Genomic DNA, 17,790 nt, shown 5'->3' on the forward strand with positions numbered 1-17,790 from the left:
GGACCCTATGGCATTATACCCCAGGGAAGGCCCCACCCTCAAAATCTTGCAGAGATGGAGATCCTATGGTACCCCTTACTGAGAAGCCTTCCCATGAGGAAGAAAATCCCAACATCAAAGAAGAAGCCATACTGTAGGCCTCATCATGACCCTGCCTCCATGCCAGCTCCCAACGACACTACCATGATGTTCTAGGTTTGCCTGTCTCCAGGTAGTGGAAGGAGATCTCCTGGGATTACAACTGATCTCCAGGCAACAGAGATCAGTTCCCCTGGAGAAACAGCCTCTTTGGAAGGTGACTCTGTGGCATTATGCCCCACTGAAGTCCTTCTCCAGCCCAAACCCCACCTTTTCCCTGCTTCACCCCCTAATCTCCAGGCATTTCCCAATTAAGAGCTGGCAGTCTTGTGTTCTACAAAATATACTCTTTAAAAAAATGTTTTGAAAAATGGAGTGATATATATAACTATAGCCACCAAGATTTTAAAATAGGTTTTGTAAGTTTAGGCAAACGTAGATGTCCAACTTCAGCTTCAGCAGTTCCCTGGGCAGGGCATTCACCCAGACATCCCCCACCCTCGCCTCAGTCCCTGAAGTCGCTTAATTTCCGCTTTCCAAGGACAGAGTGTGTGAGTGAAGCTTGCCAAGGTTTTAGAAGTTCATGCATGATCTTTCATCTGGAAGAACTAATGGCTGATTGGAACGAGCCTTTCCGTTGCTGAGCGAGCATTTTGTTTATAACAGGAATTAACCCTGTTGCTCCCAAACGGTATGCCTCAACAAATAAAGCCACTAAACAACTGGTGGCCCCAGGAAGCCAAAGCCTGCTGCACATTCACAGAGGAGGTTGCCTCTGAGTCCTAGGGTTGCCAGCTCTGGGTTGGGAAATTCCTGGAGGATTAGGGGGCGGAGACTGAGGAAGGCAGGGTTTGGGGAGGGGAGGGACCTCAGCAGGATATGATGTCATTGCAGCCAAAGCAGCCATGTTCTCTAGGGGAACACTTCTCTGTAGCCTGGAAATCAGCTGTAATTCCAGGAGATCTCTAGCAATCACTTGCAGTTTGGCATGACTCACTGCTTGATTTACGTGTTCTAGCCTTGCCTTTCTTTTATTGGGAGTGGGTAAATTATTAGTTATTCCTAATTAGGGTTGTCAGGTCTCCCCACTACCACCACTGGCAGGGGATCATAGAATCATAGAGTTGGAAGGGACCTCCAGGGTCATCTAGTCCAACTCCCTGCACAATGCAGGGAACTCACAAACATCTCCCCCTAAATTCACAGGATCTTCATTGCTGTCAGATGGCCATCTAGCCTCTGTTTAAAAACCTCCAAGGAAGGAGAGCTCAGCACCTCCCAAGGAAGCCTGTTCCACTGAGGAATCACTCTAACAGTCAGGAAGTTCTTCCTAATGTTGAGCCGGAAACTCTTGATTTAATTTCAACCCTTTGGTTCTGGTCCTACCTTCTGGGACCACAGAAAACCATTCCACACCATGACAACACTTCAAGTACTTGAAGATGGTGATCATATTATCTTTCAGCCACCTCCTCTCCAGGCTAAACATCCCCAGCTCCTTCAACCTTTCCCGGGGCTGTAGGGTTGCCAGATCCAGGTTAGGAAACTCCTGGAGATTTGGGATTAGAGTCTGGGGGGGACAGGGCCTTAGTAGGGTACAATGCCACAATCTAGCCTCCGGAGCTGCCGTTTTCTCCAGGAGAAGTATTTTGTGTATTCTGGAGATGAGCTGTAATTCTAGGGGATCTCCAGGTCCCACCTGGAGGACGGCATCCCTAGGAAATGAAGCCGTATTACCTGTCTTTACACAAAGAATAGTGACTCATTCAGAACCACAGTGAGATGGCTCCACAAAGAGCTTTGTTTTTGCATTCTCTTAATATTTGTAAGAGTGACATGTTTCCTCTGAATTTAATGCAGGGGAAGGGAAGGATGCTGGACCAAATTATGCATTATATGAAGCTGTGTGTAACTTATCTCTGCTGTTTTCCTTTTAATCAAAAGTAGTTAACAGACAGGGAGAGTTTCAGTGGACAAGGAATGAGGCAGGACTGCACATCCCTTTATTGTGTTTTATTATCTTGTACAAAAATCATCCCCCCCCCCCATTTTTCATCCTGCAGGAAGAAAAGGTAACAGCTGGAAGGGAAAAGCCATAGTGACCCTCCCTTTTTCCACCATCTGTCTGAGGACACTCTCAGTCTTCAAGAGACTGCTTGTGGTTTAAACCAAAATCAGAAAAAAATATAAATGTGACTGCACCTATAGGGTTGCCCACTCTGGGTCAGAAAATACTTGGGAATTTTGGGGGTGGAGCCTGAGGAGGGCGGAGTTTGGGGAGGGGAGGAGTTTCAGTGGGGTCTAATGCTATAGAGACCACCCTGCAAAGCAGCCATTTTCTCCAGGTGAACTGATATCTGTCTTCAGAATATCAGTTGTAATCCCAGGAGATTGCTGGCTACCACTTGGAGATTGGTAACCCTATAATGCGTAATACGTTGTTTGCAGGAGTGGAATTCTAGCAGGAGCTTCTTTGCATATTAGGCCACACACCCCTGATATAGCCAATCCTTCAAGAGCTTACAAGGCTCTTTTTTGTAAGCTTTTGGAGGATTGGCTACATTAGGGAGGTGTGGCCTAATATGCAAGGAGCTCCTGCTAGAATTCCACCCCTGATTGTTTGGCACTTTGTTGGAAGTTTGTAAAATGCTGGATTCACTCTTTGATAGCCAGGGCCTGACTTAGATCATCCAGACATGTCGATCTTGAATTCTTCTAGTGGCTACTGAAGTTATGACAGTGTCCATTGTCAACACTGACTTCTTGATGATGGTAAGTTGCCTGTAGCTAATCTTCCATCTGGTGTGGTTCTGGATGCCAGGGAGTTACATCAGATAATAGCGGGCTTGCCTATACTTCACCGCACAAATTGAGCATCCATATGGCAATATTTATAGCCTATTTCTCTTCTGGTTACAGGATACTGACCATTTTCATGGTGGTTGACTGCCTTATAAGTCGTGGGAAGACACAGGTGAGAGATATATTTAGAAACTTGTTAATTGGGGGGGTCATTACTGAGAGCCAGTTTGGTGTAGTGGTTAAGAGCAGCGGATTCTAATCCAGAGTACTGGGTTTGATTCCCCACTTCTCCACATGCAGCTGCTGGGTGACTTTGGGTCAGTCACAGTTCTCTCAGAGCTGTTCTCTCAAAAGCAGTTCTCTCAGAGCTCTCTCAGCCCCACCTACCTCGCAGGGTGTCTGTTGTGGGGAAAGGAGATTGTAAGCCGCTCTGAGTCTTCGAGTGAAGAGCGGTGCTGGGGTATAAATCCAAACCTTCCTTTTCTTCTTCCACTGAGGGTTGATGGGCACAGAGCTGGAAATTTATTTTTAAACCTCCACTAAAACTAAGAAATTAAATTCAGTTTACATTGATGGATTAGAGCCAGGTAGAACTGGAGCCAAACATCTTCTTACTATTGAGTAATCTCTGTCAGCATGGCAGAAAAATAATTTTTAAAAATGTTCTTGCAAAAAAAAAAGTCTGTAGAAGTTGCATTTAAACACGTCCAAGTAAAAGCCAGTATGCTACAGTGGTTAGAGAGTCAGACAAGGATCTGGGAGATTTAAATTCAAATCCCCCCCTGCCATGAAAACTGATTGGGTGCCCTTGGACCAGTCACACACTTGGCTTAAACTACCTTACGAGGTTGTTGTGAAAGTAAAATGGAGGCAAGGAGACTGATGTAAGTCACTTTGAATCCCCATTTGGGTGGATGGCAAAGTATCAATAAACAATTAAACAACTGAGCAAAATTGTACTGAATGATCAACACTAGGCTCTTATTGCAGCCTTTGATAAACCTGCTCCCCAACCCCTCACAAGTCAGGAATATCTGTAAACTTTTGCTCGGGGTCAACATGCACTTGAATCTACCTGAAGAAGTGCTTGTGTTTTTATGTCCTAAATTCAGTACATAAGCCCCACAAGATGATGTGGTTGAGGCAAGATTTGCTGTTACATCTTTATCTCACCCTCCTCCAGGGAGATAAGAATAGTCAATACAAATGGGGACTTGTAAGAAACTGCCAGTTATCCCATCCTCTCCATCTGTGCTTCCTCTCCTCTCCCCCTGCTTCTCTCATGCTCTTTCTCCCTTTTCTTACTCTCTCTTCCATGCTTGTAACTTTCTCTGTCTTTATGGCCCCCACCCTATTACTCTCTCTAATCTGCCATTCACCACTCTCCCAGCCTCTTGCCTGCTTCCTCCCCCAGCACAGCTGCAGGGTGGCAGCGGCACCTCTCCAGGAATCACAATGGATCTCCCAGCTTAGGTTTGATACCCCAAGTGGAGAAATTACCGGAGAGTTTGGGGTGGAGCCTTAGAAGAGTGAGGTGTGGGGAAGGAAGTGACCTCAGGAGGGTGTAATAGGGTTGTCAGGTCTTACCTGGATCCTGGTGGGGGGAATCTTCTCGGGCCAGGCACATTGCACATGGGGACGCTCTAGCAGTTTGGGTAAAAAAAACTCTATGGTGCCATAGAGTTTTTACCCAAACTGCTAGAGTGTCCCCTGAATGATGAATCTGTTGTGATGTCACTTCCAGTTGACATCATTGCACCAGGCACTTTGAGCATGTGGAAGCTCTTGGGGATCCCCCGCCAGTCAGCTCCTTGCCAGAGGATTGGGGCCCCCAAAACTGGGGGAACCCCACCCCTAGCAGGAGGCTGGGAAGCCTAGGGTACAATGCCATAGACTTCGCCCTCCAAAGCAGCCATTTTTTCCAGGAAAGTGATCTCTATCATCACATCAGTTGTAATCTTGGGTGCTCTCCAGCCCTCAGCTGGAGGTTGGGAACACTACTCCCCCTGGAGGAAACAGCTGTTTTGGTGAATGGAGACTATGGCATTATACCTGTCTGAAGTCCCTCCCCTCCTCAAACCCCACCATTCCCAGCCTCCACCCCTCAAATCTCTAGGAATTTCCCAACCTGAAGTTGGCAACCCTATCTCCTTCCCATCCTACAGCCAGCCTACCTTTATCTGCCCCCCTGTCTTCAGCTTTCTGTCTCCTTTCCCTCTGCAGCCTCTACTGAGGAAAACTATGGTCTTTCTGCACAGTGGGGAGCAAAGCAGCTTACATTATTCTCCTTTTTATCTGCACAAATAACCCTGTGAGGTAGGTTAGGCTGACATATTCCTTTTCTGCAATCCCTCACAATAAATCAGTGCATACATTTAGTGGAAATTTATTTTTAAACCTCCTATTTGTCTTGTAAATTATATATTTTCCCCTTTTCTTTCTGTCTCTGTTTTTTGTAAACTTTGAAAAATAAACTCTAATGTTGGCAGACTCAAAAGCCAGTCTGCACAGCGGATAGAGCTTCCAGCTTTGGGTTGGGAAATGCCTAGAGATTTTGGGGATGGAGCCTGAGAAGGGCAGAGTTTGGGGAAAGGAGATCTCCAGCTACCAACAGAATTATCTGATGTTTCTAGCAAGCTAATTGTGTTTAGTGGAAATTTATTTTTAAACCTCCACTAAACACAAGTTCCTAACCGGTGACCAATCAGTTGCTCTGGAGGGCTGATGAATAAGGAGGGCTGATGCTCCCTGAGCCTGCTTAGGTGGGGAGGGCAGGATACAAATCGAATAAACTAAACTAAACTAAGAAGTAGAGGCCAGGGCCTTTGCCTGATGTTGCCTTATAGCACTGAGTTTCAGAAGTTTGATGCCTCTGACTATGGAGATTTCTTTTTGGCACTGTGGCTACTCTCTGTTGACAGCCCTATCTTCAGCAGTCTGTCTAATCCCCTTTCAAAGCTATTTATGCTCATGGCAGGAAAGAAGTACTGTGCTTCCTTTTCTCTGTCCTGAATCTGTTGCCCATCAATTTCATCACGAGTTGCTGACTTCTAGTATTATGGGGGAGGGCCTTGCCTGTCCACTTTCGCCATTGCATGCATAACATTATTGACCTCTGCCATGTGTTCCCTGAGTCATCTTTGTCTAAACTCAAAAATCCCAGACACACAGCAGGCAGTGCGTTTCAACTGCTTCATTCATGAGTAGATTGGGGAGCAAAGCAGCTTACATTATTCTCCTTTTTATCTGCACAAATAACCCTGTGAGGTAGGTTAGGCTGACATATCCCTTTTCTGCAATCCCTCACAATAAATCAATGCATACATTTAGTGGAAATTTATTTTTAAACCTCCTATTTGTCTATTTGTCCTCCTATTTAAACCTCCCATTAAGGCCTTTGGAGGATGTCCTGGTAAACTGATGGCCTGGAGGGCACCAACCTAATGTGAATCAGCAGTCACCATGACTGGGACTTGGTGGCCCCCTGAAAAGGGGATGGGAACTGTGGCCACTACAACCTGACTGCTCGTGCATTCTGGAAGCCCCTCCTGCTACAAGCAAACAGCACAAATCAGCAGTCTCTATTTTGCAGGAGCTACAGGAACTGGTTGCCCCCACTTGGCACAATGCAGATGGGAGTGAGCTGGGTTGTGGTTGTGGAAGCCTACCCTCCTCCTCTCAGTCGGGGCAGGGCTGGGGGCAGAACACTTTCCAGGGCCATTTTTAACCTCCCAGTTCATCCCTGTCTTGGCAGTCCTCTTTTGCACACCATAGATCTATAGGAGCATTCCTGTATTGGCTATTTTATTTTTCACTGTCTTTCTTAATATTCTCCAGAATCCCCACACACAGAGCTGACATTTTCATTAAGCTATCCATTACAGCCTTAAGATGTCTTTTCCTCTCAGTTCCAGACAGTTCAGATACCAGTTCCTTTAGCTCTAGTGGAAGAAATGTGTGTTCTGGCACAGAAGGCTCTGAGTTGGATTAAAATATTCTGCACAGAGAATGCATTTTTTGCTCACAGAAATACTCCTTCAAAAATGGAAGTGCTTCACTGGACCCAGCCTTTTTGTGTTCAGGACCTAAGAGTATCAATATGTGCCATATGATTAATTTCATGTAACACATCTGCCTGTTGTGTGTGTATTGTATATTTTTGAAATAAGCATACCAGAGCAGGGGGCTGGGTTGCATTCCGTCAGATCTGTGGATTTATGTTCATATAGTATTTGAATTGAGTACCCTTTCTATTTTCTTTTTAGCAACAGTGCTCAAATGGGTTTGAGCTGGACCGTGCCACAGGCCAGTGCCTAGGTAGGATTTTGACTGTATCAGTTGTTTTGTTCAGTGAAAGCACATTGCTTATATAATTATGTTATGGTTTTGATGACTTACTTTATTGTGTATTGCAATTTTATGATGCTATATGCCTATGGCTTCAACAAGTTGAAAAACAAGGTATAGATACTTTTCACACACACACACGGTTCAAGAAATTAGTTCTGCTAGGGTGGATCCTTCCTCAAACACAGGAGTGGAATTCTGGCAGGAGCTGCTTTGTGTATTAGGCCACACCTCCCTGATATAGTAAGTTTACTACAGCCTTGTAAACTCTTGGAGGATTGGCTACATCAGGGGTGTGTGGGCTAATATGCAAAGGAACTCCTACTATAATTCCACCCCTGGTGTTAAGTGCCCTCAAGTTGCTTCTGACTTACAGCGGCCCTCTGAGATAATGACCTCCAAAATATCCTATCATTTAAGCATCGCTCAAGTCTTGCAAACTGAGGCTTCCTTTATAGATTAAATTCATCTCATGTGGGTCTTCCTCTTTTCCTGTTGTAATGTACTGAGTTGCGAGACGGGTTGAAGGCAACATGCTTTATTCGGTGGTACAATACAAGAGAGGGAACACGCGGGCCAGGTCCCGCTTATATACATTCCCCAGAACTGCCCCCCAGTCTGACCAGTCCAATCCTGGTCAGTTAAACTTCCCGCCACGGATCTTGATGGGCGGGGCGTCTAGTGAGCTACATCCGGGGACCCGTGGGGTCGCCTCTGTAGCGATCGCCATGCGGTACATCAGCTTATGTTTCAAGACATAACACTCCTCCCCCCCCTAGTTCAGGACACATAGTCTTGCAAGTAAGCGGGGGCCTTGCATTCCCTGGTCGACCTCCTTGGGGTTACTTGTGGAGTAGGAGCGGTCACCGTGGCTGCCGGGGCCGTGGCTGCCGTGGCGGAGGGGGCGGCAGTTTCCCCATGTGGGAATAGCGCTGGCCTATGGTTGTCTGCGCCCTGCTGCTCTTCTGGTGTCCCTACTCTTGGGGGGTCGCCCCCGCCCCGGTGTGGCTCTTCCGCCCAATCGGTCGGAGCGGTTGGCAGGGGCGGGGTAGCTCTCAGTGTGGTTGCAGCTGCTGGTTCCTCCTTGTTCCGTACTGCAGCCAGCTCTTCCGGCAAGATGTGGCGGCGCAACTGATCTATATGCTTCCGCAGGATTTGGCCCCCCTCCGTGGAGACGTCGTAGTGGCGGGACCCCGTCACGCGCAGCACCCGACCCGTTACCCACTCGGGGCCGCTAGCGTAGTTCCTTGCGTATACCGTATCCCCCGGAAAGAACCCCCTAGCCGCTTCCCTGATCTCGGGAGAGCTGCGGAGATCGGTGGCCCGGTCCGGATGCAACCGGTCCAACCTTGTGATCAGCTTCCTTCCCATTAACAACTCTGCTGGGCTCACCCCTGTGACTGGGTTGGGGGTGATTCTGTTGTCAAATAGGAAGGTGGCCAGGCGGTGGTCCCAGTCCCCCTGTACTATGCGTCCCAGGGCCTCTTTAGTGGTGCGTACCATCCGCTCTGCTTGGCCGTTGGTGGCCGGATGGAAGGGGGCAGACCGTATATGTTTTATTAGGTATCTCTGCAAGAACTCCTGGAATTCCCAGGAGGTGAACGCGGTCCCATTATCCGAGACAATGGGGTCAGGAATCCCGTGTGTGCAAACGACCCTGTGCAACGCTTGGACCGCCGCCGCCGTTGAGATGGAGGCTACGGAGATAACTTCCAACCACTTGGTGTAAGCGTCCACCAGAATGAAGAATGTTTGGCCCTGAAATGGCCCCGCAAAGTCAATATGTAACCTAAACCACGACCTCCTATGGGCTTCCCAGCGGTGGACCGGGGCGCTGGGCGGTTCGGGCCGGGACTCCTGGCAGGCTTGGCACCTTCCAACCCACCATTCACACACTCCTGCATGAGGCATCTGTATATTGAACAGGGGTGCTTGGTGCATTCACAGTTGTTGCATGTTATCTCCTTAGTGCAGTTTGGGTTTCTTTTTCTCCCTTACATTTTTAGTGGCCATGCGCTCATGTGTTTATGCACTCATGAGCTCAGTGGCAGTGATTTTTTTTAAAAAAACAATACCGGTGAGTGCCTAGGGCAGATTGGCGAATTCACACCACCAATCTGCCTTGTTTACGCGCACCCATGGTCAGACACCAGGGAACATGGGAGGGGTGTGGCAGAAGATTTTGCTACCACTTCCCTACTGGTAGCTATTGGATCTGTCTGAGAGATGTCAGAGGATGTGGTGAGTGTGAGAGCAGAATGAGTGGCAGCTGTGCCTGTCTGACCTTGGCTTTTTAATCCACCTAGGGGAAGTGCCTATGTTGGCTCAAATTAGCCATCTGAATCCAGCCTGTGATAAGAAAATGGAAAGGAGTGTAAAATTTTGGCCAATTTCTTACTTTCAATTTAGACCTCCACTTTATCCTGCAAATTTCAGATTCAAAGGACACAACATGCTACAGATGGATAGGGGAGGAAGGTTCAATTCTATAAATGCTGCTCTGCTCTCATGAGATAGCATTAGTCCCAATGAAGAAAGGGAAGAGGCTATAAGCAGTGTTCCCTCTAAGCTGAGTTAGTGTGACCTAGCTCAGTTTTTTAGCCTCCGGCTCACACATTTTTGTCTTAGCTCAGGAAAAATAGTCCCAGAGCAAGCAAATTTATGCAATAGTTCACAACTTTAATGCCAGTAGCTCACAAAGTAGAATTTTTGCTCACGAGACTCCACGGCTTAGAGGAAGCAGTGGTTCTAAGTATGGTGTGTGGCAACAGCAAATTACTGGATTTGGATTCTAGAGATCTGAGCTCAAATCCATATCTCCCAAGTGGTAAAGTGATTTCACCTGTATTATATGGTGCTGAACTTTGTGGGTGGAAAAAACAAACACTATCTAGTCTGGAGGTGATACAAAACTTCTTTTTAAGGTGTATTTTGGCACTTCCAAAAGGAGTGCCATCTGCCCTATTAAGGGCGGAACTTGGCCTTCTATCAATCAGGGCACACATACATTTAGCTGTATTAAAATCTCAGAAGAAATATCAATTGGCCTAAATGGAATCACTTGGCAAACTTAGCTACTTAGTATTAAGTAAGGATAAAATCCACTCTGATTTCGTTAACCACATCATTTCTCGCTATACAATTCCAGACGATCTATTGCAAGCTTCAGGAAATAATCATGATTTGCATCAATGGGTGTTTAATGGGGAGACCATAATAGACTATTCGCTAATTGTTCAGACAAGATCTGCCCCATGGTATTAAAATATAAAGAAGGACCATCTAAGATCCACATATCTGATAAATATTACAGTGTACAAAATTAGATCAGCATTTGCAGCTCTGCAGTTTCAGACCATGCCAACAGAATATCTCCTTGGGCGATACTCTAGAATACCTCAGGAACAGTGTATTTGTATACACAAAATTTCTGTGGAGGACCTCTTCCATTATGTTATGGTTTGCCCACTGTATTCGGAACCTAGATGCAAGTTTCTGACTGAAATTACAGATCAATTACAGCTTCTGATATGGATAAGGTAATATTTCTGTTGTCAGATGTTGACTTTATGGTCTCTTATAAGGCAGCACTTTTTGCTTTGGGGACACCAAATCAGGGCAGGTAGATAGTACCCAGGTAGACAGTAAAATGATGGTGTTAACTGGACAATTAGAGCCTGATTATGGAATCATGGGGACGCTGTATGTAACAAAGATTGTGAATAATTTAAATTTGAATGTATTAATTTTAGAGTCCTTGACTGTTTTTAACTTGTAAATTGCTGTAATTGTAATGGCCAATGGCTGTATGTAATAAATTTTACTTCTATCTATCTGTCCATCTGTCCTCTATCCCATCCATCCCATCTATCAATCCATCCCATCCATCTATCATCTATCCCAAGTGAATCTGTAGATGCCAATTTCTAAGCAAAACAAAACTGGAAGAGGAGGAGGCAAATGACAATGTGATTTATCCAGTATTAGGACAGAAATTAGATCATTTAAATCGGCAATTGGCAGCTTCCTGTATTTTGACACCATAAACATCTAGGAAAATAGTAGAGCTGGCAAGAAAGTGTGACAGATATATTGACTGAGTAATTTTTTAAAAAACTGAATGCTTGGGAATCTAAATAGACTGTAATTCAGGAAAATGCAACTGCCCAATTCAAAAGGCTGCACTTGGTGATATATGGTAACAAGAAATAGATCAAGATGTTTTCATGCTCGATGTGGAAAATCCAAATGTCACCACTATAGTCATAAAAATATTGTATTAAAAGTTCACTTTACTGAACTCTAAAATCTACTGCTTGCAGGGGACCTGCCTAGGAACCAGATTTCATATATTAGATTTCATGAGGCTATTTCCAAATGGGAGAAGGACTCCCCCCGCATTGTGGAAGGGGACAAGGATGAGGTCAACATGCTCTGTCCCTGCCCCACGCTGTCCACCACCCCCTTAGCTTCTCTGTTGCACTGGCACAGAAGAAGCAATGTGACAAGAATCTTGTTGACACCCACACACACACACCTGTGGCACTACAGCCACTTCTCTGCCTTTGCAGCTAAGCCATAGCTCGCAACTGAGCTGTGGCTCAACTGTGACTCAGCTGTCAACCTTTTAAAAAGCCCATTAAAGGGCTGAAGGTAGCAGGAGAAAAGCAGAATTTAACTCCACCACCACTGTCCCCAGGTTGGCTATTGGCAGAGCTTCCACATAGGGCTGTGCTACATTGTCCCTGTCATTTCCCATTTAAGTCAGAGCAAATGAGGTTTTCAGTTTGCGCTAGTTTAAAGGGGACGTCTCCCAGAAGTCCATGCATCATGCTTGGAAACAGCATATCGTATGGAAGTCTCCCCAAAACTGGGGACATGTTGCCTTCCATTTGGAGCAAAGTTTCCACATGGAAACAGCCAAGGATAACTAGGATCATCTATGAAGAGGCCACACCTCACGTTTTATAATCCTAATACATAGCAGGGCTTTTTTTGTAGAAAAAGCCCAGCAGAAACTCATTTGCATATTAGGCCACACCCCTTACTTCATGGTTTCACGGGGCTTTTTTGTGGAAAAAGCCCAGCAGGAACTCATTTGCATATTAGGGCACACCCCCAACATCATGCCAGCCGGAACTGCATTCCTGCTTTTTAAAAAGCCCTGATACATACTATATTCCTTTAGTCTTTCTTCACAAAATAGATGCATAAGTTCAAATACCAACCATGTTAGTTCAGAATGACAGCCACTTTCAGCCACACTTTTAACCTGTTTGTATCTGTTTGGTCATTTCTGTATGGCAAAAACTCTATAAAAATGTGGGTGGAACCTATTAGGAAGCCAGAATTCCCTAGACCTCAACATTCTGCATCTATGTTTATGCAAGTAAGAAAGACTGTAAAGGAAATGTGGAATTCCAGAGCAAAAGCCAAGCTTCACAGCTGCCAAATCAAACCATCAGTGTCTGCTGGAGGGCGGGGAAAATCACAACGTCTTGTACTGTGGATCTTGATGCTTTGCTTTGCTTGTACAGATGAGTTAGCAGTGATAGGCCATAAATGTTTGTAATTAGAAATGAAACTGAGGATTAGAGGGAAAGAAAAAAATGAGCTTTGTCTTTTCATTGAAATGTAAAAAATAAAATGAGACACCTGCTCAGATGTGCAGATGTGGTAGGGTTCCCAGGTCAGTGTTGGAAAATACCTGGAGACTTTGGGGGGAGGGGTGTGTGGAAATGGGAGAGGGTGGGGTTTGGAGAGGAGAGGGCCTCAGCATGGTACCATAGAGTCCACCCTTCAAAGCAGCCATTTTCTCCAGGGGAGCTGATCTATGGCAGCTGGAGATCAGTTGTAAAAGCAGGAGATCTCCAGGCCCCACCTGGAGGCTGGCAACCCTATTCGGTGGGAGTGGTGCATTAATCCCCACAAGATCCATGAGTGACATCAAATGTAGAAGCTGTTGCAGATCAAACTTATTTATTTCAGAAACTGGCTGTGACAATTACATCTCTGGCCATGCTGTCCCTTTACTCTCTGGAAGATCCCAGCCAGGGTGCTCTCTGGCCTGGCCTCAAGATTGTGGGCCGTGGGTTAACTTTACTTACAACCATGTCCTATTGCTCTTCTGCCTGCCTCTGCTGTTCCTTCGGACTCTTGTGCCAGTGAATCCTCACTCTTGGTCCCTCCTTCTCAGACTCACTCTGTGACCTCTGCCACCAACCACTCCTCTTTGCACTTGATGTCTTTCTTGTCTGGTTTCCATTAGCTGTGTGTCTGCACCTTTAAAAGGACAGGACATGTTCCCCCCCAGTCACTCCCAGGCATCTATCTAACTTTCCCCCCTCAGCGCCTCCTTCAAGTCAAGAAACCAACAGAGGTGGTTTGCCATTTGAGTAGGAACCCTGGACTTCCTTGGTAGTTTCCCATCTGAGTACTAACCAGTGCCAACCCTGTTTAGCTTCCAAGACCTGATGAGGCTAGGCTGATCATCTAGGTCATGGCAGGGTTGTGTTAATTTCTGTTAATCCGTTTTGTTTAAAAAAGGAGAGGGAAAAATCAAGGTTAGATCATGTAGCAGCATCTCCAATATATGTGAAAGTGTCAAAATTGTGGTGGTACATTGATCAATTAAAGCTTTAGGAACAGCTTATGTGGCAAATATATAGGTGGAAGTATTTGTTTCATGTTGTTCTGTGATCTAACATACTCCCCTTTCTATTAAAAAGTAACGCCCAGGAAAAAGTGGTATAAAAGGAGAGACCAATATGTAGATGAGAGACTTTTTAACCCTTTTCCTGCATTCCATTTCCCTGTTGGAAATTGGTATCCTCCAGCTGCTTTTACCAGCACTAAAGAAAAACAAATATGTACCCAGAAATGTTATTTATTTATTTATTTATTTCATTTATGTGCTGCCTTTCTCCCCAGAGGGGCTTACATCAGTCTCCTGTCCTCCATTTTATCCTCACAAACAGCCCTGTGAGATAGGTTAGGCTGGGATTTTGTGTCAGGCCCGAGGTTACCCAGCATACTTCTGTCTCAGCGTGGGGATTCAAACCTGGGTCTCGCAGACCCAGTTCAGCATTCTATCCACCACACACACAAACCTTAACTAGGTTTAAAAGCCCCTCTTCCCTTATGCTGGTCTCCAGGGCTTTTTTTGAGCAGGAATGCTCAGGAACACAGTTCCGACTGGCTTGGTGTCAAGGGGTGTGCCCTAAAATGCAAACGAGTTTTTTCCTACAAAAAAGCCCTGTGTGAAACAATAGTGATTTCAGGGGTGTGGCCTAATATGCAAATAGGTTCCTGTTGGGCTTTTTCTACAAAAAAAGCCCTCTGGTCGCTTCTTTAAACCACAACCCTGGTGGTTGTATTCTGTAAAAAAAAGAAAAGTATCTTAAAGGATTGCAGAATGCCCCATGCCTTTCTGCCTTAAGACTTGGGCTTTTCCAAAAGGTGGTTCATTCACTATGCATAGTAGCCACTGATGGATTTATCTTCCATGAATTTGACTAATCCCCTTTTAAAAAAAATTGATCTTCCTGACATGAAAATATATTTAAATAGACGTGACTGATTAACGATTCAGTTTAAATGCATTCATTATGAATTAGTTTGAACAGCAGATAATTAATTGATTAAAGCGTTTAATGAGCTGACAGCTGTACTGATTTATTTTTGTTGTTTGTTCCTGCATTCTTTCAGATATTGATGAATGCCGGACGATTATTGAAGCCTGTAGAGGAGATATGTTGTGCGTGAATCAGAATGGTGGCTACTTGTGCTCACCCCGAAGTAACCCAGTTTTTCGATCGCCTTATCTGAATCCATACTCTAACCTCTATCCACCACCTCCAGCTCCAGCTCCTCCTCCCGCTTATCCTGCAGCTGGTGCCTTTCCTGCAGCTGCAAGAACAGCAGTTTGCCGGTTTGGTTACCAAATGAGCGAAGGCAACCAGTGCATAGGTGAGCAGTACAATGCCTTGTGCATCCCTATGTTCAGCTTGTTGTAAACGTGATGCTGTGTTAAGATTGTCTTTCAATTATTTCCTATATTTTATTGCTGATATTGCACTAGTTTTATACTAATGTTACCATAAGGAGACATATTGGTAAATGAACACGGGTTTGAACTGCTTCAAATTAGGTCACGAGTCAGCTTACTTTGTTTGACAGGCTTTTCAAGGTGATGATAGGGTTGCCAAGTCCCCAGCTTCCCATACCTATTGTACCATAGAGTTTTCCCTCCCAAATGGCTAGAGCAGCTGGGAAAACCATAGAGTTTTCCCAGAAACGCCTAGTGATCCCACACGGGTGCCACCATTTTGATGACATCACTTCCAGGTCACATCATTTCGCCAGCAATGTAGGGGGAGGTTGGGAACCTCCCAGGAGGGGGATTTCCCACCTAGACCGGGGGCTCGGCAGCCCTAGGTGATAATCTTTCAAAGGTTGTAGTATCAAAGTGCTTGAATAGTTATATGGGAATCACATGGACTATAGAGAACCTATATGACATCAGACTTGTCTGTGTAGCTCACTCTGATTGGTAGTTACCAGGGGTGGAATTCTAGCAGGAGCTCTTTTGCATATTAGGCCACACACCCCTGATGTAGCCAATCCTCCAAGAGCTTACCAGGGCTCTTAGGACAGGACCTACTGTAAGCTTCAGGAGGATTACCTACATCAAGGAGGTGTGGCTAATATGCAAAGGAGCTCCTAGAATTCTACCGCTGAAGTTGCTATGGAAAATCTCAGAAAGATCTGCAGCCAGTTCGTACATTGCAGTCCACATAGTGAGCACTTGGAGCTACGAGGACTTTGAATTATGTGCACCTGGAGTTTTGTGCTGGGAACTCTTCCTTTTCAAGGGGACCTTGAGGAACAATATGAAGGGAGTCAGAAGTGGAATTGGGTAGAAAAATTTATTTGGATCCAACCCTACAGATATGAAGGGAAAATTTTGTGAGGCTATATTTGGATGACAATGCCACCTTTCAGTAACCCCACTAGTATGTGTGAAATTAAAAACTCAAGACTGGTGTGACAGAGAGGGGAGGGGAAGAAGATGCACTGAAACTGAAAGCTTAGCTGGACCACTTTTTGATAATGCTGTCCCTCCTCAGTCAATAATACAGTATGTAATTTTTGTTTTGTCTGGAAAAGAAGCCTAAAGAAATTTGTGTGCTCTAAGTCCTGGGCCAAAACATGCTCACCACATAAGATTTTCATTTTTGTTTGGTCTACATGGATTACATAGTGATTTGTAGCATGATGTTACAATAGGGTTGCCAGGCACATTCCTGGAACCCTCAGAAGACTTTGGGGAGGTGGGGGTGGGGGGAGAGATGTTGTCAGCATCACTTCCAGCAACAACCCAGAACTAAAGTTTCTGACAGTTTAGTCAGGGGTGTTGAACTCATTTGTTATGCAGGCTGGATCTGACATAAATGAGACTTTATCGGGCCAGACCATATTGGGCCATGCCATGTCAAGCTGGGCCATGTGTGCATCTATTAAAGATTAGGTAGCAGAGATGTAAACTTTATGAAGGAAATAAGACAAACACAATTAAAATTTTTCTTTTTAAAAAACGTAAATCATTCTTAAAACATTAGTACTCGTTGGTCTTAAAGGTGTTTTCTTTGTATCTCTCCATGCGATCCAGGGAACTGGGCAAAGGAAGCTCTGGTTCTTTCCTTCCTGCCCTAGGGGACCAGGAGGAGGAGGAGCCTTGGCTAATAGAAGGAAGGGGGGCCTGGCACAGTAGCTCTGCTGTGTGATTGAGAGAGCCTAGCAAAGTAAGCTATTCTGTTATGCAAACTGCCCTGAAAATAAGATTTTGGGGAATTTAGAGTGGAGGGCAATCTGCCTTTTAGTGAGATCAAAAACCTGTTTTTACAGAAGGTGTCTGCTTTGGAATTTACCCAATAATGAGACAATGTAATATAATATAAAAGGATTTATTATGAAATAAAGACAAACATACAAGAGTATAAGGTCACACAGCAAACATACAGTCCTAATGAAAATAAGATAGAAATAGACAGGGGTACATAAACGGATTGACAAACAGGGTAATAATTACCTATCGTAGTCTTCAAGGAAGGCTCCAATGGCAACAAAAAAGGAGATGGGGGATGGACCCTCAACTGATCAGGAATCGAGGGCGTATCTAACAGTGGGATATGGGGTACTGTCAGATGCACACGAGTGGGGAGTTGGGTCAGAGGTTATAAGGACTACCTTGAGCCCTTAGGGGGTAAGAGGTGCAGGGCGGATGACAAGTGGTCAGCTGGTACATGACCTCAGAGAAAGGGGAGGCTCTGCAATGACCATAAGGGCTGGACTTGTGTGGTAGCCAATGGTTACCTGATTGGGCTTCCAGGTAACTGGGCAAAAAGGGGGAGGCTCCAGGGTGACCATTAGGACAAAGAATGGGTGAGGGTGTTGGGGTGGAAGTGATTAACAAGCTATCAAAACTTATCTAAAGGTGACAATAGAGGGCCAAATTGTTACCTAAGGTGACTCCCGATCTATACAAAGATGTCTGACTCTAGG

The 17,790-nt window shown here is 45.3% G+C and overlaps 1 protein-coding gene across 1 annotated transcript in view; it reads left to right on the forward strand.

The window, feature by feature from the left end:
- FBLN5 (fibulin 5) overlaps nucleotides 1-17,790 on the forward strand; it is a 133,037-nt gene that overhangs the window by 7,987 nt on the left and 107,260 nt on the right. The window contains exons 2-4 of the mRNA XM_060261184.1: nucleotides 2,998-3,052; nucleotides 7,146-7,197; nucleotides 14,935-15,195. Of these exons, the coding sequence (XP_060117167.1) occupies nucleotides 2,998-3,052; nucleotides 7,146-7,197; nucleotides 14,935-15,195 (368 nt within the window). The remainder of the gene's footprint in view (nucleotides 1-2,997; nucleotides 3,053-7,145; nucleotides 7,198-14,934; nucleotides 15,196-17,790) is intronic.

This window comes from Heteronotia binoei, chromosome 21, assembly GCF_032191835.1.
Source record: "Heteronotia binoei isolate CCM8104 ecotype False Entrance Well chromosome 21, APGP_CSIRO_Hbin_v1, whole genome shotgun sequence".
NCBI lineage: Eukaryota > Metazoa > Chordata > Lepidosauria > Squamata > Gekkonidae > Heteronotia > Heteronotia binoei.